The sequence below is a fragment of the Amblyraja radiata genome, chromosome 21 (assembly GCF_010909765.2).
Source record: "Amblyraja radiata isolate CabotCenter1 chromosome 21, sAmbRad1.1.pri, whole genome shotgun sequence".
Lineage (NCBI taxonomy): Eukaryota > Metazoa > Chordata > Chondrichthyes > Rajiformes > Rajidae > Amblyraja > Amblyraja radiata.
In genome coordinates this window covers 33102054-33124238 of record NC_045976.1, presented here as the reverse complement: position 1 = coordinate 33124238, position 22185 = coordinate 33102054, and the positions used below count along the sequence as shown (strand labels likewise).

The window sequence follows — 22185 nt, the reverse complement described above, 5'->3', positions numbered from 1 at the left end:
ATTTTCACCATCGGGGTTCGACGTCGGCGTTCCATCAGCCCGGCGAGAGGGTCTGAGCATCGGGCCGCCCGGGGTGGCGACTGCGGGTGCTTGGAAGGCCCCGACCACGGGTGAACATCTGGGAAGATCGGAGGGGAGGCTGGCTGGACTATGGTGCCTTCCTCACCTTGGTGCCATTGTGTTATGTTGTGTCGTGGACTTTTTGTGTTTGTGCTTTTTTTTAAATTCTATTTTATTTTTAATATGTTTTATTATTTATTATTTATTTATTTTTATGATACTGACTGTAAAGGGAAATTCATTTTGTTGTCTCTAATTGAGACAATGACAATAAATTTGAATACAATACAAAGAATACAATACGACTATATGACCTGAAAATAAGCCAAAAGGCTAAAGAAAAGCAATTTTTATATATTTTTGGCTGCAAATCGTCCAAATGCTCGGCTGTAGTAAATGCTTGTCAGACAACACTTAGAGTATTGTCAGCACTTCTGAACACGTGAGACTGCAGATGCTAGAATTTGGAGCAACAAGCAGTCGCCTTTTCCTGTCCCATTGATCTTATCTCCTCATACCTTGTCTCTATCCTGTTCCCCCTTGTCCAGTCCCTTTGCGATTACATCTGGGGCACCTTGCATACTCTCCAACTTTGATCCCATTTCCCGTCCTCATCTTCACCGTGGTATACACTTCCTTCTCCCAATTAAGAATGTCTTAACGTTCTCTGCTTCTGTCTGCAACAATTATGCAACTAATTCTCTCCTGCCAACACTCATCATCCACCCACAATCCGCACATTTCACCTGGCAGTTCTGGTTCTATCTGCCCTTCACCTCTCCCCCAATAGTTCCCATTATCACCTTCCATATCAGGTTCCAGTGCTTGGCCTTTGTATTCCTGCTTATCATCTACCTAGCTGTCTCGACCTTTACCCTCCTCTTCCCCAACCTGGTTCCATCCGTTTTTTTTGTGTGCCTTCATTTATTGTCCACGGTTTCTGTCTCCAAATTCTTCCCCTTTTGTTCCCCTACTTTTGCCCATCTTGCTTCACCCCTATTCGGCCCACCAATCACCCATTAACATCTGTCTCCCTCTCTCCTCTTGCTTTACATGGGTTATCTTCCCTCACCACTCTTAGTCACGATGCAAGGTTTTGAACTAAAATGTCGACAGTTCCTCCCACCCCCCCAGATGCTGATTGACCCAGAGTTCCTCCAGCAGTTTGCTTGCTGCCTTATGATATAATGCCAGGAGGGAGTGCAATGTAAATTTAATGATACCTGCACTCCAAATAATGGCTACGGAAATGTGTGTCCTGTTGCATGGAATGTTAAGGTTTAAGGGCCATCGAAGATTTAATAGTAAGATTAAACGAGAACTTACCAGTTCGAAGTTTGATCATTATTTTATGAGGAGTAACGTTGAGGGATTACGTGAAGAACCCGCCAGGGCGCATGCGTGACATTCTTCAAAGCAGCGGTGTGAAATCACAGATAACAGTAAATGACTGAACATAGTAAGATTAGAGAAGAGGATACCAGTTGAACTTTATGATCAAGGGTGGGAGCGGAGGGCACGTAATCCCTCAAAGTTACTCCTCATAAAATAATGATCAAACTTCGAACTGGTAAGTTCTCATTTAATCTTACTATTTTACTTCGGAGTCACGTGAATGACTACATGAAGATTTCAAAGCTCAGTGATTTCATGCCGTGGAAACGAGTCCATGCATCACATCTGCCTTAATTGACTAAGGGAGGAATTGTGTTAACATGTTTAAACATGAATCTGATATTGAAAATCCATGATAAATTTATTAACAACAAATTATAGCCCCTATTTTATGGGGTGAAATCATATTACAGAACTTAAAATTGATTCTGCAAAAGTTCCAGGTTTAACCACTGGTTTATGGTAGAATTGTTGGAACGTTTTTTCCCTTGACCATCCTGCTGTCTCCACGATTTGGTCCATCGGTACGTCCAACTCCATAGCTGCCGATGTAGCTGCAGCCCTGGTGGAATGAGATTTGAATGTGTTAGTATCCACCCCAGCTGTTGTTAAAACCTGTTTCAGCCATCTGGAAATAGTTTGAACCGACACTTTTTTATGGGGTTGCTTGTGGCTGATTAGTAGTGCCATCTCATTGCCTCTGATGTTTTTGGTGTTCTCCATATATAACAATAAATGTCTTATTATACAGAGACGATCATCTATAGGGTAGGCCCTGAATTCTATTTTGAGGCCTGATGATCCCGGTCTGTTCTGTTTGACTAATTCGTGAATATGAAAAGTTATATTTTTTGTTGAAGAAGTCATATTGTCCAGCCTTAACTTATGTAAAGACTGTACCCTTTGTGCTGTGACCAAAGCCATCAGCATGACTGTTTTATGCGTCAGCTTTTGCAGGGATAGAGCTGTTGCTGGAGACCAGTTCCTTAGCAACGTTAGGACAATACTCACATCCCATATTTGAGAGTACCTGGTTCTTGGGGGATTGATATTAAAAATTCCCTTCATAAGTTTGGTTACCAGGGGGTGAGCCCCAACAGAATGACGCTCTGATCCTCGCCATAGATATGCTGAAAGGGCACTTCTGGCGCAGTTAATGGCACTGTAACTGAGCCCCTCATCACAATGGAGGCCTGCCAGGAATTCCAGAACAGACGTTGTGTTCATCGAGCTGTAAGTGATGTTGTTTCTGTGACAATATATCTCCCATTTCCTGATGTATACCAGATATTGTTTTTTGGTGGACTGCCTGTGAGCCGCTGAGATAATGTTCAATGTTCGGTCCGTCAGCCCCAGTTCCAGTAGAGGTTTCTTTAGACTCTACAAATTAATAAGTTTGTCGTTTTATGACATGGATGGCTATCCCCATTTACGGGATGAACCAACAAATCTGGTCGTTTCAGGATGGTGATACATGGTTCTACGACCATATCGAGTATCACAGGGAACCATGGTTGAGTAGGCCAATCGGGCACTACCAAAATACCAGACGCCGAGTAGTCTTGTTGTATTTTGCGTAATACCCGACTGATGAGGCAGAAAGGAGGGAATGCATAGAAAAACAATTTCCCCCAATGCAGCGAAAAAGCATCTATCGCTGATGCCCCAGGGTCTGGTTCCCAAGGAACATAGTTTGGTAACTGGTGATTGAGTCTAGATGCAAATAGATCGATATCTGGTGTTCCATACCGTGCTACAATTTCAGCAAATACTTTTATATCCAACATCCATTCGATGTTTTCATTGAATTTGCGTGACCTGGTGTCTGCCACTGAATTTAGGTTACCTGGTAGGTAAGTAGCTGATATCCAAATATTTCTCTGTATACACCATTGCCAAATTGTATTAGCCAGATTGTCACATGATGTCGATTTGATTCCACCCTTATGGTTAATATATGCCACCACGGTGGTATTGTCAATCTGTAGTCTAACATGCTGGTGATATATTCCAGAACAGTATGACTTTAGGCCATAGAACGCACCCAACATTTCCAGGTAGTTTTTGCCAATCACCCTTGCTACCAATCTGATAGATGGTTCACTGATGTCAATGAGGTTGTTGCAGGCCTCAATTAAGACTGTAGCCTTGTCCTTTGGTAAAGTCACCGACATGTGAACTGAGTCAATAGTGAACCCCAAATAATCCATTATGGTGGAAGGCGTTAGTTTAGATTTAACTGGATGGATGATAAACCCCAGTTTCTCAAACAATTGTTTGGTGGCTGATACAGCTAGTTTGGCTAATTCCAAAGTTTTGCCCACAATCAATATGTCATCTAGATAGGCCATGATCATATGTTTTTGTTTCCGAAGAAACGCTAGGGCTGGTTTCAAAATGTTTGTAAACAGCCTGGGGGCTGATGTTAAACCATTTGGTAGAGCTCTATACTGCCAGAGCTGCCCCATCCAGTTGAATTTTAAATAACGTCTGTGGTCAGTCCATATAGGCACTGAATAGTAAGCATCTTTTAAGTCGATGCTAGCCATGAAGTAGCCTTCGGAAATCAATTGTTTGGCAGTAACAAAGGTTTCCATTTTGAAATTAATATATTGCACATATGTATTCAAGTTGGTCAAATCTATGATGATGCGACAACCACCATCTTTTTTGTTTTTGGTAAAGATATTAGACACAAATTCCAGAGAATCGTGTTGGTTTTTTTCAATTACCCCCTTTGCGTGAAATCTCACCAGTTCAGCATGTGCTTCTAATTTTTCTTTTCGTGAAAGTACGAACGTTCGGTTCGGTACATGCTGAACTGGGGGCTATTTTTGTGCACAAATTCAATGGTATATCCCTGGATACTGTTTAGGATATAAGTGTCTGTTGTCAATGCACTCCATGCCTCCCAAAAGAAGTGTAATCTCCCACCGATATGTGTATTATCCATACTTCCTATAATTTGTAAGGGACCAGACCCACCTACCTCCATGGTTACCAGTGGAAGGTTTACTCTTCCTGTGTGGTCTTCGAGGAGGTTGAAGCGCCGGTGTCCGGGTTTGGGTTTGGGGTTTGCGCATTTTCCACGAAGGCCGGTCTGGGCCATGGCCTAAAAAAGACCGCTGTCCTGTACGCCCGGCCTTTGAGCTTTCACCAGCTTCTCCTGTTCTGCTGGTGGGTGCGTAAGGGTGCTGTCTGTGGCTGTGGGAGGTCCTTGCTGTTGTCGCCTTTATGAGCCCCAGGGTTTTTGCCTCCTCATCGAGCTCCTTAACCTGCTTGGACAGGTTTCCATCAAATAATAATATTGGTGGCTTTGTGTCTCCAGGTTTGCACAGGCCTGCAAATTTTGGATTTAAGGCAGGTCGGATGGCACTCTTTCTGACACTATTGATTTCATACTGCGTATTGCAGAATAGTGCCAGTGCATCCTGTTGTTCTTGTGACATTTCCTTCCCATCCACTGTGCGAGCGAATGCTGTGATCCCTGCTGTTAGTAGTTTTAGTATTCTCTGGAGCTTGACATCCATGCTTCTAACTGCTGCTCCGACGTGTTTCTAGATACAATTATTCACGACTGGAACATTCAGGGATATGCAATTTCCTGGTGCCAGATATTTGGCAGTGGTGTCCATCACAGCCTGTTCCTGTAGTTGCTTGAATGACAGGACATCAATGCTGGCAGCTAGTTTCTGATCTAGGTCCCGTCCAGTCTGATCCGGCTGTATGTAGTTGGACACCATGTCCAGTAGATTTTCGCCTTCCTGCACCTCCTGCACACTTGTAGTTTGTTCAGCAAACCCCTCTTCGGGGTCAGCCCAGAATTGACCCCCAGTACTCCCCTCTGACGAGGGAGATGCACTGTGCAGCCCTACGTAAGGTGCTGCTGTGGGTGTTATATATGACCCACGGTGACTAGACTCCATCTCCCGGAGTCTGTCACGTTGGAGCATTTGCTCCATGAGCCGCTCCATCTGGCTCCAGCGCGCACGGTCGCTGGCCGCTCGCGGCTCCTCAAAGTCGGACTCCTCAGAGTCAACGGCTCTGTTTGTTTTTCTTTTTGCCTTCCAGCCCGGCCGCGTGTTGATCTGGCCGGTGCGGGGGCTAAGTCGGGCACAGCTGATCCCATTACGGGTGATTCCTGTGCCGCCGACCGCTGCTGGCTGCCCGCAACTCCGCGGTCCTCCCCCGCCAGCTTTGTCGCAGCTCTGGTTGATTTTTTGGATTTGTCCATCGTTTCCCCACCTGCGAAACAGTATGGGAAAAATAAAGACCGCAGAGTAACCACTTACCTGTCGGTCCCGGCTTTTAAACTTGCCGCTGCGGGGGAACGTCGTTCCACCCCGCCTGTCGTTTCGCAATGCGTGTAGCGATATGACACGCATGCGCCCTGGCGGATTCTTCACGTAGTCACTCACGTGACTCCGAAGTAAAATTACATATTTTAAGATACTTTTGGAAGCTAGTATATTAAGTAGAGAAACTCTTTGTTAGCTGTGGAGTCTCAGATCAGTGTGTGTGCTTTAAAAAATTACAGGCAGGTCAAAGTTGGGAAACATCTATATATAGTCTGGTAGATTTTCAGAGCTATATTTTGGAATGGCAGCTGATGGTAGGTCGTTTGGTAGACTTGATATCTAAAATTGATCAGTTGTTTACCAAAGATATTGAGGAAGCTGGGATAGTCATCTACTCGTTGATGAATCATGTATTTGCTGTTATCTCATTAAATGGTGGAACAAGTTTGAGTTCCTTTGCGTACCTGTGTTTTTATGAAAATGTTATGTTAATAATTATTTAACTTGTTTGCAATTTCAGGCACACAAATCCTATTGTTGAAAACGGACAGACGCATCCATGTCAGAAGGTGATACATGAAGTAAGTGCATGTGTCAGAACAGCACAGTCAGTGCTACTGATGGGTGAGTCGTTTGTTGGGGTATGGATATGTTTTTGGGTTGTTTGACATTTCATTCTAACCCCACACATCCACCACCACCATGTCAAACCTCACATTTGAATTTACTTCATCAATTGGCAGGAGAGCCTGTTGTTCGACATGCTCATTTTGTTTTGTTTTTTGTCTTCCTCCCTTCATTGAATTGTGGTTGTATCAACATCACAGAGCCAGGTGCCTTTAATTTGAGCCCGTCTTGCAGGTGCTGTAGCAGAACAGACAGATAAAGTTGAAGGGCTTCAGTTTAATTCATTTAATCCATTCTCTCCATTACCAGTGCACCATGTCTCTGTAGGTGCCCATTAGCAACTTTTCAACACCACTTCTCAAATCAACAACAACTCCATATAGAATGGAAAAAGCAGCATGGAAAAATCTTCACCTTTGAGATAAACTATGCCAACTTGGTCATTTGGTTGTTCGATCATCATTCTTTACTTATCATTATCATCATATTTCACTTCCTATCTAACATTATTTGGTAACATATCATAACTTGGATTGCAGCAGTTCAAGAAGAAAAGCCTCTGTCACAATGTTGAGGGAAAGCAGGAAGGGGCAGTCCTCATCCAGACTGTGATGTTCTTAAGCGGAGAATAATTTGAGTAGCTGCATCTTGCTCTAATTGTCCTTGGAAGACTGTATATGGAATACTGTGGCAAGGTCTAGTTTCCCGATGGAAGGAGCATTGTACTTGCAATAAAGGGACTGCAATGCATGTTCACCAGATTGATATCTTGGGTGTTGAGTTTGTGGTTTGGGATTAAGGAGACTAGGTCTCCAATCGTTTGAATTTAGCTGGATGAGAGATGATCTTATCGAAACGTATGGCATGCTGTTAATGCGGAGTTGACATTTCATTCGGCTGAGACGTAGAGAACCATTGCTCTCTTCAAAATAAAGGGTCATCCATTTTGAAGTGAGGTAAGAATTGCCTTCACCTGTAGCAATTAAATCTTTGGATGTCTCTTCTCAATAAGGTTGTCTGCATTTAGCCACAAATATTAGGTACAAAAAACAAAGGTGTTGGGGATTAGTCTAAGAACGTGATGTTGAGGTAAAAGATCATCCAGAATGGTAGAGAGATATAGAATCATTCAAATGTAGACAAAAATGCTGGAGAAACTCAGCGGGTGAGGCAGCATCTATGGAGCGAAGGAATAGGTGATGTTTCGGGTCAAGACCCTTCTTCAGACTGATGTGGGGGTGGGGGAGCGGGAGGAAGAAAGGAAGAGGTGGAGACAGTGGGCTGTGGGAGAGCTGGGAAGGGGAGGGGAAGGAGGGAGAAAGCAAGGACTACCTGAAATTGGAGAAATCAATGTTCATACTGCTGGGGTGTAAACTACACAAGCGAAATATGAGGTGCTGCTCCTCCAATTTGCGGTGGGATACTCACTCTGGCAATGGAGGAGGCCCAGGACAGAAAGGTCATATTCGGAATGGGAGGGGGAGTTGAAGTGCTGAGCCACCGGGAGATCTGGTTGGTTAATGCGAACTGTGCGGAGATGTTGGGCAAGGCGATCGCCAAGCCTGCGCTTGGTCTCACCGATGTAGAGCAGCTGACATCTAGAGCAGCGGATGCAATAGATGAGGTTGGAGGAGGTGCAGGTGAACCTCTGCCTCACCTGGAAAATAGAGTAATTCATGTTTTTTTTAACAGATTTGACAAACTCTTTAAATAGGGACTGTTACTTAGATGGTTGTTCATTCTGAGCCTGTACTACTGCTGCCACACAGGTCCTTCACAGCTATTTGACATCTGGGGATCTAAGAAAAAGCAAAGGATCAGACTTTCCTAGGTGGACAATGAGCTGAGGTAGCTCAGTCAGGCAGGACATTTTGTTGGCATTATTTTCTTGAATGTGGTTATGTTGGATTTGATTTGTACATCTGAATTAATGCAGCAATGTTCAAGCAGGATCCCGACCCAAAACATCATCCATCCGTCTTCTCCAGAGATGCTGCGTGACCCACTGATTTACGCCAGCACTTTGTCTATCATGTAAATAGTTTACTTGAATATTAGGTATCTCGGGGTTCTACCATTTAGTGTTAGAACAGGAAAACTTTTATGCATTGCATAAGGACAGGAAAATATTGTTCAGCTCCTTCTGCCTTTTCTGCTATTCATTTACATTATGGCTGGCCTAGATTTTAACTCCATCCCTCGCTGGGATCCATAAACCTCAGTATTCTTGCCCAGTCCAAGTTTTCATTTGACTCGTTTGGTAGTTTTTTTGAGCGAATTTATTCCAGAATTTTATTCCCAGGTCCCAGTACGAAATTGAATTTTGCATAGAAACATAGAAAATGGGTGCAGGAGTAGGCCATTCGGCCCTCCGAGCCTGCACCGCCATTCAATATGATCATGGCTGATCATCCAACTCAGTATCCCATACCTGCCTTCTCTCCATACCCCCTGATCCCTTTAGCCATATCTAACTCCCTCTTAAATATAGCCAATGAACTGGCCTCAACTACCTTCTGTGGCAGAGAATTCCACAGATTCACCACTCTCTGTGTAAAAAATGATTTTCTCATCTTGGTCCTAAAAGACTTCCATCTTATCCTTAAACTGTGACCCCTTGTTCTGGACTTCCCCAACATCGGGAATAAACTTCCTGCATCTAGCATAACTTGGATTCCTTGAACATTATTCAGGGAAATGGGATAGCGTTGCCCCATTCACTTTTCCTGAAGACAGCTCTGGTGATGGCCAGATGGGTATTACTGATGCACTTATCTGCAGGCAGAATGGCATTTAAAGTCATGAGCCTCGCCTGATTTCCCAGTTAGGGATCGAGCAAGCTCAGCATGTCCAGGGATCCTATTTCATAACCTTCCTATTTGACTCAGCATTTTGTGAATCAGCTGTCAAGAAGGGCCTCGCTTGTTGTTTTCAAGAAGGACTCAGTTAATGTAGCCTCTTAATTTGATTTTTATTCTTGGGATATAGGTAATGGTATCAAGATTACATTTAATGTTAGATTCTATATTTCTTGTTTAAACATGCAGTATGGCATTAGAGTTTTAGAACGTGGAACAGTGCAGGAACAGACCCTTGGACCAACCATGCCTGCGCTGACCATAATACCAATCTAAATTAATCCCATCTACCTGCATGTGGTCGATACCCCTCCCTGCCTGTTTATGTGTCTGAATGCCAATAATTAATTGCTGTCATAGCTCCTTCTACCACCACTCTGTACCTGGTACCTACCTTTTTAGGTTTTTGGGGGAAAAAGGCCTCCATATCTCAATTCCCCCACTCACCTTAATCAACGCACTCTACTTATTTGATATTTCCACTGTGAAAAAGACTCTGACCATCAAACCTAACTATGCCCTTCATAATTTTCTAAGTATCAGGTCACCGCTCATCCTCTGATGCTCCGGCAGAAACAATCTAATTACCCCAATCTCTCCTTGTATCGAATATACTCCAATTTAAGCAACAACCTGATAAAACATCATCTGCATTTTCTCCAATGCCTATGCATCCTCCAAATGTGGCTTTACTGAGGTTTTATACTCTGTGCCCCAACTAAAGGCAAGATGCTATAAATACAAGGAACTGCAGGTGCAGATTTACCAAAAAGGACACAGTTCTATAGTAACTCAGTGAGTTGGGCACCATCTGTGGAGATTAAATTGCCCCCAATGTGTAGGATACAAAACTGGGATAACAAAGTACCAATGTATGGGTGATTGTTGGTGGACCGAAGAGCCTGTTTCCATGCTGTATTTCTAAACTAAACTAAAGGTGACGTTTTAGGTTAAGTCTCTTCTGTTTGCTTGGTTTGGACAATTGCAAGGTATTTATATGCCTGATGAACATGTCATCCAATTATTGCAACAGCCTAGCAGTTTTTTGATAATTTATCTGGATATCAGGCCAGTAAGAAGGCAGAGTGAAAGGAACAATCCTAAGCATATTTGAGGGAATGTGCACTGGCTTTGTGCAATATTTGTAATTTCACATTTGGCTTTGTGGTCTTTGAGAAAGACAATTGAGGTCCTTCCTGACAGGTCTATTTATTCACAAGAAATGAAGGATAGGAAGGTGGCAAAAAATGCTTACTGATAGTTCCAGGTCAGTTAGACATTTGTGACTGCATCTCTCACCTCAATCCTGGCTCATGGGGACAGCACCTGATCTTGGTGTTCCTTGGCTACGGACTGGAGTGAGTTAACTGCATCAATTTTATTAAATCCACTTCAGCTGCACTTTCACTTTGCTGCATTTCTCAACTTTTGACTCGACTCACCCATTCACACCTTTTTGTTGTATCCAAGCTTTCTCCATCATTCACCCACATGATAATTATTTGTCCCTCTAGACCCCAGCTTATTGGAGTAAGATAGTCAATGGCATGGTCTGACTTAATTGTCCATTAGCATGAAAATAAAATGTCAGTTTCTTAGACAACATTCATAGTCTGGTTTCAGGATGGCCATATGAGGGGAGATTGAGTCGACTGGTACTGTATTCAAGAGTTCAGAAAAATATAAGGAGAAGTCATTAAAATCCACAAACTTAAAGTACTCAAAACCAGCTGCAAGGTAAAAATATTTCCATTGGCTGAGGAATTCAAGTAGGAGGCAGTTTCAAAGTTAGAGCTAAGCCATTTAGGACAAAGATGAGGAGTCTTCACTCAGATATTGATGAACCTTCTGGAATCCATAACCCCATAGAGTTGTAGAAACTCAGGCATGGTGTTTATTCAAAACACATTCAATAGATTTTTGAATGTTAAAAGGAATCAAGGTTATGGAATAGTGTTGGATACTGGTGCTGAGGAGATTATAGGCTGTGATGCTAAAGAATGGCATATCAGACTGTATAGCCTAGTTCTTCTATTTATGCGTTTGAGGCTCTCTGGTGCGGATCAACAAGCTCCTTGCACTTGGTTTTCTTTTGTTTATTCTATAAATACAGTTTATTTCCCACCCCTCCTTTTTGTTTTATAAAAGATCTGGCCCGTCTTATCTGAAACCTTGAACAAACACCAAGCGGACAATAGAATCGTGGAGCGCTGCTGTCGATGTTTACGATTTGCTGTGCGTTGTGTGGGGAAAGGCTCTGCAGCATTACTTCAGCCCCTAGTTACTCAGGTAGGTCGGGCTGTCACACTTCTAATGTGATGTGGGCGGGCAGAGGAAGAGGGGACATTGTTAAAGATGGGCCTGTTGGTGATGCTGGTACTGCGTGAGAAGGTGGGTAAGTGGGGATCTGCTTCTTCAGTGAGTTGCTTGATTTTGGTAACGTTTCCATCATTAATGTTTCCTATATTTTCTCCCCATCTTTCTTGAATTTCTCAATGTTATCGAGTCATGGGTAATTTGGTCTCAGCCCGTCAACATTTCAGACCAACATGAAATAGGACATGAGATCTCTTTTGTCTTTCCTTTTTGACGTTTACAATGCTACGCCAGGGATTGATTGGTGACTCGTGAAGAATTGTAGATTCCTTGTAGATTACCTTCTCGATTCCCTTTAGAGATATAATTAATGGGAAAAGTCGCAGTATTAATCCTCATTTATAGAAGGAAAGATAGTAAGATGCTTGGATGATAAAAATCAACCCTTTTGTTTTGTTCTCCACATATAACAAAGGAGTTATAATCTGTGTTATAAGATGAGAAAAACATTTTTCACACAGAGAGTGGTGAATCTGTGGAATTCTCTGCCACAGAAGGTAGTTGGGGCCAGTTCATTGGCTATATTTAAGAGGGAGTTAGACGTGGCCCTTGTGGCTAAAGGGATCAGGGGGTATGGAGAGAAGGCAGGTACAGGATACTGAGTTGGATGATCAGCCATGATCATATTGAATGGCGGTGCAGGCTCAAAGGGCCGAATGGCCTACTCCTGCACCTAGTTTCTATGTTACATTGAGCCCAATAATAATAATGAAGAATTGATATTGGTGACCATTTTTCAAAGATACGATAACAATGAAATGCAATGAAAGTGTTTGTCAAATGGTCATAAATGAGACACCCCTACGCACTTTGGGAAAATGTGTCACGAACCGCACATTAGCTCACAGTGCTCTCAAAATGAAGAGTCTGAGCTGCTTCTGTTGGAACTTATCCATACTATGGTGAGGAATTTCATCTGACACTTCTTAACAGTGGCGGCACGATGGCGCAGCGGTAGATTTGATGCCTTACAGTGCTTGCTGCGCCATAGTTACGGGTTTGATCCTGACTCCGGGTGCTGTCTGTACAGAGTTTGTACGTTCTCCCCGTGACCGTGTGGGTTTTCTCCGAGATCTTCTGTTTCCTCCCACACTCCAAAGACATACAGGTTTGTAGGTTAATTGGCTTGGGATTGTATACTTAGTATAAGGTCAATTGTCCCTAATGGGTTAGTATGTTAATGTTCGGGGATCACTGGTCAGTGCAGACTCAGTGGGCCGAAGGGCCTGTTTCCTCGCTGTATCTCTAAATTAAAATTAAATGCAGCAAATTAACAATTTGATCATTGGCGGGTGCTATCTGTTTTATCGAGATATTATTCTCCTTGATTTAAAAAAAAAATTGGTACTTCCTATAGGGAGGACAACAAAGATAAAACTGACCTTGAAATGGGAGGGTTACATTCTTCATTCCAGCAGTTTACCATCTTTCCAGCTGTGCCTAAATATGGATACTGTGTCTGCTGCATGACTCTCGTGTCTAGAGGAAATGTATCAGATGATGTCTGGTGGAGTATTGGCGTTCCTCAGTCAGGATCCTGAAGTAGCTCTGCCTTCTGTCCAAGATGGGTCAACCAAGGTGATGCCCAGTTCTTCACTCAGATTCAACAAATTTCTCGAAGAATCCACCAATCCACCGATGATCTGTGACATCTAGAAATATGCTTCTTTTGCAGTATTTTAAGCCTACCACCAGAGGGTATTAGTGTAACATAAAACAATTCTGTTCAAAACACTAAGTGGTATTTTGCAGATGTTGGAGAGGCAACATTCTGCAGCAGTCAGACAACGGAATGTAACCTGGCATGGCAGGACACAGGCGCCATAATTAATAATGCACTACTTTATATTTGCATACGATTTGTTTTAATAAAGTAATATATCAGTCTATTCGAGTTGCTGACTGATAGGGGAGGACCAGACCCAGAACATTCTCTGCCCCCAATATTCTTAATCAGCTGAGCATAGATTAGTAAATAATGCTCCAATCTTTCTAAACTATAAATGATCTGTCTGATGAAACTTCTGACGCCATAGGCCACAGGTCATATCACTATCTTTTAATCACAAGAACTACATTGCCCATCGCCCTCATCCTATCTGTATAAGTAGCATCAGGATTGATACCTCAATTGTGAAATTTACTGAACATCATAGCTGTGTCCTCTCTGTAATACCGTCTGATACTGACATTTTTGGATGTGTGAGGGATCTGGACAGCCAAATGAAGAACAGTATATGTCAGAGGCATGTTCTTTGTACATGAAGTCCACATATTATTTCAGGGCTACATTCATGCTCTTGCCATGTGATGCTGCGAATCTCTTTGAAGATGAGTGGAGTTTCTGAATGCCTGCACATTGGGAAAACTCACAATGCAGGCAAATGTCTGTGCCCACTTTGCCTGCTCCTGTTGGGAGACGATAAAAGTGATTAAAATCTTCTGTCCTTAAAATTAGAGTTTGAATGACTCCATAATCCAGCAGGTTTCGGCAAACTGAGGTATGACAAAAAATAGTCTGGAATAATCCTAAAACTAGAAAGTTGACGGTGAAGTTGACTCGACTGTGATGGAAATGTTTCAGCTGATGTACAAGACTGTATATTGAGTCACATATCGTATAAGTGCAAAGAATGCAATCTAAGTGGTGGCCTTTGAAATAAGATTTCTAGAAAGCAGAATTAGTCAAACTTAGTTGTTCTGATAGTAAATAGGAACTATCATTTTTTTTTAAACAAGTGAGTTTGGAAATCCTGCTGCAGGCAAATTTTGTGCAGCGCGTTACTATCGAACCTGGAAAAGGCAGTCACTCAAACGAAAAACAGCAGGAGAGTTATATTTTGTGATATTCAGGAATGAGGGCAGTTTTCAACTCCACACTTTTTTAAATTGCAAGAATACTTTTTCTCAGTCATTTATGGTAGGTATTGTAAATTAAATCATGTGTTCAGAAAATGCTCACACAATAGTTACAATCTAGGTTATTGTTTGAACTATATTAGATCACTGAAAAATCATTCAAAAAAATCTTAAACCTATCCTATCCACTTCCTAACCTCTTCCTATCCACACCGCAGCACATTTCTAAATTTGTTTACACTAAATCTCCAGATGGAGCCACTGCCAACAAGGTTATCCTTTGTTCTCTTTTCCTAGCTGCCCTGAATTCACAATTAATCAATCACAATAATACTTTATTAGCCAAGTATGTTTGGCAACATACAAGGAATTTAATTTGCCAAGTCAGTCATACAAATAAAAAGCAACGGAACACACAAAATACATTTTAACATAAACATCCACCATAGTGACTCCTCCGCATTCCTCACTGTGATGGAAGGCGAAAAAAAAGTTCAAATCTCTTCCCTTAGCTCTCTCGCGGTCGGGGGCCTTGAGCCCTCCGTTGACCGGACGATCTTGACTCCCGTAGATGGCGGCGTTTTGGCCCTTCACATCAACTCTTGCATGGGAGGGGGAGGGGATGTCAGCTCCCCTGCGCCGGCGATCGGACCCCGGGTCGGGACTGGTCGACCCTCTGCGTTGTTGGAGCTTCCCGACTAGCCTCTCCCGAGACTGCGAGCTCTTGATGGTAAGTCCGCAGGCCGCGGTTGGAGCGATCCCAGGCAAGGGATCGGCTCTAATGTAAGTCCACGCACCGCGTTGACGCCCAAAGTCAGTCCGAGGAGGCCTCCAACTCCATCGATGGTAGGCCGCAGAGCGCCCGGAGATGCAATATGAAAATTAATCACATCTCCGGCAAGGTAAGAAACTGAAAAAAAAGTTTCCCCCGACCCCTCCCCCCACATAAAACAAACCGGAGAACATTTACACAGACTTTTAACACGCGCTAAAAAAAAATTAAAAAGACGAAAAAACACACAGACTGTTGGCGGGGCTGCCAATCGTGCGGTGGGGTTGAGAATCTTGTTAGGGTATCTGTCACTGCCACTGATGTCTTGTGCTTTGGAGTAAGTTAGGATGTCAGATTCCTTCTCCTAATGACAATCTTTACAATTACATTGCCACTTGTACTGATACAATTTTTATTATATTTTCAGGTTTTTTAAACTCAATTCACTCTTCTGTTTGTTTTAAAGAAAAAAAATATTACCTATTTTGAAAGGTAGCAGAGAGCTTTTGCAGATACATTATGGTGGAACGTTGCTCTATTGTGGTTGTTTAGTTTCTTAGTAAAGTGATTTTTAAATTAAAATATTTACAACTGATTGTGACACGGGGTAAGAAATAGTAATCTAGTGTTGCTCATTATCACAGGCGCTACGCGAATGGTGTGGGGATAGTAGTGTTTGTTCTCATCTCTCGTATTCTCCCATCTCTTTCTGTGTAGATGGTGAATGTGTATCGCGTGCACCCACATTCCTGCTTTCTCTACCTTGGCAGTATTCTGGTTGATGAGTATGGAATGGAAGACGGATGCCGGCAGGGACTACTGGACATGGTGCAGGTAAGAAGCAACAGTCTCGTGCCAAAATGGGACTCAACCCAATGTACTGAAGGAATTGTTTGAGAGCATCAGGATGCAGTGCATTTTGGAATTGCTTTTGATACAAGCTTGATCTGGGCACTATGCACTTATTGTGAATTCCAGTAATTGCACCATTGGCACTGAGCTTTTAACTGCACTGGGGCTAACCTCTATAAATTCCATCAAGCACACCCCCTCCTCTCCTGCCCCCACCCCCACCCCCGGCACCTGCAGCATTATGTGAAATTTACATTTTCAACCAGAGTTACCTCCTTCCTTTATTCAATGTTGACCTTTCTTTGGTTGTAGTATAGGTCATGATGCCCTTTGTCAAAGTCAAAGTCAATTTTATTCGTCATATGCACATCACATGCAGTGAAATGAATTTGCTAGCAGCGATACACTTAAAAAGAACACACAATACACAATAAAAATTTAACACAAACATCCACCACAGCAATCTTTACTGTGATGGAAGGCAACAAAGTTCAGCCAGTCCTCCTCCTTTGTTCACCTGTGGACGGGGCCATATACCCTCCGCAGTTGCCGCTACAGATGGCCCGATGTACAGGCGGTGGAACACACTCCGTGGCTTGGAGGTCCTGAATCGGCACTTTCTTACCGGAGTCCGCGGCTTCAGGATGTTATAGGCCACAAGCCGGCGGTCGGAGCTCATCCCTGGCGAGGGATCAAAGGCTCCAGATGGCAAGTCTACGCCCCGCCCGTGGCTAAAAGCTCCGAAGGCCGTGGCTTCAGAATGTTATAGGCCGTGGGCCGGCGGTCGGAGCACTTCTCGGCGATCCCCAGCAAGGGATACCAGGCTCTGGATGGTAAGTCCACTCCACGCCCGCAGCTACAAGCTACGCGGACCACAGTCCCCACGGTGCCAAAGTCACCAGGCCCGCGATCGGAACACTCCTCTCTGGCAACCCCTGACAAGAGTTCGCCCGCTCCGCTGCGCCTGCTGCCGATGCTCCGGGCCCGACTCCAGGAAAGGTCGCACCAATCCATGGTGTTAGGCCGCGAGGGAGGCGACATGGAAAAAGTCACCTCTCTGTGGAGGAGGCGGCCGAAAGTGGATTCCCCATTCCCCCTCCCCACCACCCCCCACATAAGACATACCGTGAGACACCCAAACTAACACTAGATACACCAAAATAAAACAAAAAAAGTAGAAATAACGAACACGCTGCTGGAAGGGCAGCTGTCTCGTAGTGTCCCCACCGACCCGTGGGCCATTATGCTATGTTAAAATCACTATGGATGTTGGTACTATTGTGAAATGTCCAATGTAAGTCATCTTAGGGTTGCTTACAGGAGTGGGTGTTTAATATTTTGTTGGAGTGGGTTCCTGATAATCATGCTTTAATCACTGCCTCTGCCAGGCTGCAGAATTACAAAGCTGTGAAAATTTGACTGACGACTTACTGGGAAGCTTCTGGCAGAACAGTTAGTTTCTTGCCTAGCATACAGTTTCTCCCGGATCAACAAATTGTAGAATGGATGGAATCGTTATTTGATAGTGATAGTGGTTTAAGGTTATTGGTGATGCAGCATTGGTGCTGTTTAAACATTACAGTCAGCGCTGGTAATGTAACGAAGGAAATCCATTATAAACACTCAATGTTTAAACGAAATATATACACACAAAGCACAAGATGACCTTCTAATAGGTGAATACTCGGTGCTGGGTTTTATAGTTAACATTATTAACATAAAGGCACAATGCCAGGAGTTGTATTGAGACAACAGTCCAGAGGATACCGTTCAATTCTGGGTGGTGCCAAGGAAGCTGATCTTTCATGGAGGGATCAGAAAAGATGATTTTTGATTTGAAATGAAAAGAAAATAGTGTCTAGCATTCCAGCTTGCAATTACAGTCCAGGGTTCTTTGCAGGGAGATGCATCAGCAAAGGACAGATTGGACTCGATTGCCACTTCTGCGGTCAGGTAGCCTGTCCATGCTTGTGTATTGCATGTGGGGTTAAGGTGAATGGACAGGGTGGCATGCTGAGATGGTATCCTTTGGTTTTTTTCTAAGTTGAAAAAGATAACGCAGATGACAATGCTGGTGCCAGGCCACCCTTCGGGGCAGGCATCAAGCAGTTAGCTTTATCTATTCATTGTCTTTGCAGGCTTTGTGTATGCCAACCTTCCAGCTGCTTGAACAACCAAATGGCCTTCGGGATCATCCGGACACAGTGGACGATCTTTTCCGCCTGGCAACCAGGTACATAGAGGGCTTCTTGCGTGAAAGTGAATGTGTTGGTTTTCATGGAACAATGGCCTTGTTTCAGTATTTGCTTGCTGCACGTTCACGGACCTTCTTTAGGAAGGTATCTTACCCCAGCAAGTCCTTTGCGATCTTCCTTCCTTTAACGGCACGGACTGCTATGGCCTAGTAAAACTGCTGTTCTGTAAGTATTTAAATAGTTTAAGTAAATCCAAATTCAAATCTCTTTTACAATTTTCCTCTGAAATGCATCTGTGCCGTTCATCCTGACTGCTACAAACTCTAATGACAGGAGAATGACATCCACTCCTGAGAATTTCTCCTGTGACTTTTTAAAATTAGATTTTTTTTAGTGGCTTCCTTATTTGTTTCTCCCAGTGTTAGTCTGCCCCACAACTAACAATACAATCTCCATGTCTACCCTAGTAAATTATTTTTGATATTTATTCCCATTAGGAATAAATCTGTGCATACCCATTAGGTCATCTGTTTGGTAATGAAAACTGCCCCAACTTCAGTATTTTCTGATGAGGATAACCTCATCCGTGTAAAGGTTTGTTATGTGTAACGTCTCCACTGTGTGTACACCACCTTATATTTTGATGTCCAAAATACTTCACTGCCAATACCTCTCGAGTTCACTTTTTCTCTTCCTATGTAGGTTTATTCAGCGGAGCCCAACTACACTCCTCCAAAGTCAGATCATCATTCATATCTTAAACTGTGCTATCGCAGCTGTCATTCTCGACCACCGGGACGCTAACTGCAGTATCATGAAATTCCTGCGGGATCTTATCCACACAGGGGTTGCTAAAGATGTAAGTTGGATTTGCTTTCTCAAACTGGATTACTGAAACATGATGGGGATGCTAATTGGATTTAGCAGCGTACATCTGGTTATGGATTCAAGACCTTCTCCAGGGCTATATCATGATAAGAAATCCGCTCCCTTGAGCAAAGTAATGTCTGATTGCCTATTCAGGAGAGAGACCCCATGACATTGTTGGAAAAGAGCATTTTCCCAGTGTCCAGACGAATGTCATAGAAACATAGAAAATAGGTGCAGGAGCCTTCGAGCCTGCACCGCCATTCAATATGATCATGGCTGATCATCCAACTCAGTATCCTGTACCTGCCTTCTCTCCATATCCCTTTAGTCACAAGGGCCACATCTAACTCCCTCTTAAATATAGCCAATGAACTGGCCTCAACTACCTGCTGTGGCAGAGAATTCCAGAGATTCACCACTCTCTGTGTGAAAAATGTTTTTCTCATCTCGGTCCTAAAAGATTTCCCCTTATCCTTAAACTGTAACCCCTTGTTCTGGACTTCCCCAATATCGGGAACAATCTTCCTGCATCTAGCCTGTCCAACCCCTTAAAAACTTTGTACGTTTCTATAAGATCCCCCTCAATCTTCTAAATTCTAGCGAGTACAAGCCGAGTCTATCCAGTCTTTCTTCATATGAAAGTCCTGACATCCCAGGAATCAGTCTGGTGAACCTTCTCGGTACTCCCTCTATGGCAAGAATGTATTTCCTCAGATTAGGAGACCAAAACTGTACGCAATACTCCAGGTGTGGTCTCACCAAGACCCTGTACAACTGCAGAAGGTAGTGGGAAGGACAGGAGTGGAGATGAAGGGAAACACACAGAACAAGGGAGAAGGAAATTAGTCCCTGTAAATTTAAAGATTAGGAATCCGATGGTTAGTGCTGACTTCGAGGGGGAAGGAGATGAATAGTTGGAAGAATGGGCAAATGTTAACGCTAGTGGAAGTTCGCAGTTCCCACCATGTTCCTCTTGCGTTTCCCAGGCTTCACTCATTGCCTGGTGTATTCACATCTTCCATACCTGTGGGGCGGCACAGTGGTGTAACGGTAGAGCTACTGCACCAGAGACCCGGGTTTGATCCTGACTATGGGTGCTGTCTGTACGGAGTTTGTACGTTCTCGCCGTGATCTGTGTGGGTTTTCTCCAGGATCTTCGGTTTCCTTAGAAGATGTCCAGGTTTGCAGGTTAATTGGCGTAAATGTAAAACAAATGCCCCTAGTGTGAGTAGGATAGTGTTAATGTGGGGATTGTTGTTCTGCGCGGACTCGATGGGCCGAAGGGCTTGTTTCCGCCCTGTATTTCTACACTAAACTGAACTACCATCCATACCATCTGCAAAATGCACAGCATTTTCTCTTCAAGGCTACTGGGCTGTTGCCCTCACAAATATTCATTCCCCATCACCAAGAAGGGTCAGAATAGCAGGCACATCTTAACTACCATCTGCAGCTTTCCTACAAGTTGCACATTATCTGGACTCAGCAATATGTGGCTTTCTTTGTTGTCGCTGAGGCCAAATCTTGAATTGCTCAGTTCGACAACACCATGGAAATTCCTACACTAAAGGACTTCAGAGGTTGAAAAAGGTGTCTGACTGCTACCTTCTCAAGGACAAGAGAGATGAAAAATATATGCAGGCTTTGCCAGTAGTGCCCTCATGCAGAAAAGTAAGTTTAAAAAAACTGCTCTCCCATTATTCATCGTCATTCAGCACGCAAACAGGCCCTTCGGCCTAGCTGGTCCATGCTGACCAAGTTGTGTTATCGAGCTAATCACACTTGCCTCTGCCTGGCCCATATCCCTCCGAACCTTTCCTATCCATGAACCTTTTCAAAGTGCCTTTTAAATTGTAATTGTACCCTCCACTAAAATTTCCTTAGGCAGCTCATTCCACATTCCCATCTCCACACACCCATTCATCTTAGAGGTTTTATAAAACCGAGCTTGGTGTCCTCCGAGCCAATTCATGATTAAGTGACCTCCTCTCAAGCCTTGTTTACTATTTTGTAATGTGGGAATTAGGCCCAAAAGTATAATTCACAATTTAAAAATAACTTTTGGGTGTGTGCATAGCTATAAGATAATCTCAATTCAGACTGAGGGCCTGAACAAACTAAAATAATAAATCTTGTTTCCGCAGCACGAGGATGACTTTGAACTGCGAGAGGGTCTGATCAAGCAGGTGATGTCCCAGCACGGACAGCAGTTAGTCAACCAGCTGCTCCAAGCTGTGTGCTTCTGCCTTCCCCCATATACTTTGCCGGATCTAGCTGAAGTTATATGGGAAATAATGCAAATTGACAGAGTGGTAAGGTTCCCGTTGAATCTAATAAACTTTCTAACTGACATTGGAATGGGGGTGAGGATTGGGGTTGCGCAGGGTAGGTACGGGTGATGGTGGGTAACTTTTTCCTTTTCACTTACTAGCCTTCAGGGTAACCGTCAAGTAAGATTGAATAAAACCTAGTGTTGGAGAAACTCAGTGGGTCAGGCAGCATCAGCGGAGTGAATGGATAGTCGACATTTTGGGTCCGGGACATTCTTCAGTATCAATTCCCTCCACAGATGTTGCCTTACCTGCTGAGGTACTCCAAAACTTTATTTTTTACTCAACATTCTAACATATTTGGTTCTTTGTGTCTCCTTCAAGTAAGATTGAATTGTTGCAGAAGTTTGTACAGCACCGGACAATGCTATTTGACACTGCATACTCATTTTGGCTCTTCCCTATATTTCGGCAAATCTTTTCTCTCCTGATATATATCCAGTTCCCCTTTCCAAGTTACAATTGCATCTGTGTCCAATAACTATGCAGGCTGAGTTTCTGATCAGAACAGTCAACTGCATTTAAAAACATTCTCCCAATTACCTTAAACCTGTCTCTGGATGCTGATCTTCCTTGCTGCATATATCTTCCTCCTCCCTCCAGCGCTTCAGATGATGATCATAACTCCTCTGGTCTCTTCACATAACTAGATGCTTGCTCAATTGGGGCAATTTTGCATAATTGTTCAATTTT

At 43.4% G+C, this 22185-nt stretch overlaps 1 protein-coding gene across 1 annotated transcript in view; it reads left to right on the top strand.

Moving 5' to 3' along the window:
* Positions 1–22185, top strand: part of tnpo3 (transportin 3) — a 68308-nt gene that overhangs the window by 36785 nt on the left and 9338 nt on the right. Inside the window, exons 15-20 of the mRNA XM_033040008.1 lie at positions 6274–6334; positions 11387–11527; positions 15963–16079; positions 18236–18330; positions 18995–19151; positions 21307–21474. Of these exons, the coding sequence (XP_032895899.1) occupies positions 6274–6334; positions 11387–11527; positions 15963–16079; positions 18236–18330; positions 18995–19151; positions 21307–21474 (739 nt within the window). The remainder of the gene's footprint in view (positions 1–6273; positions 6335–11386; positions 11528–15962; positions 16080–18235; positions 18331–18994; positions 19152–21306; positions 21475–22185) is intronic.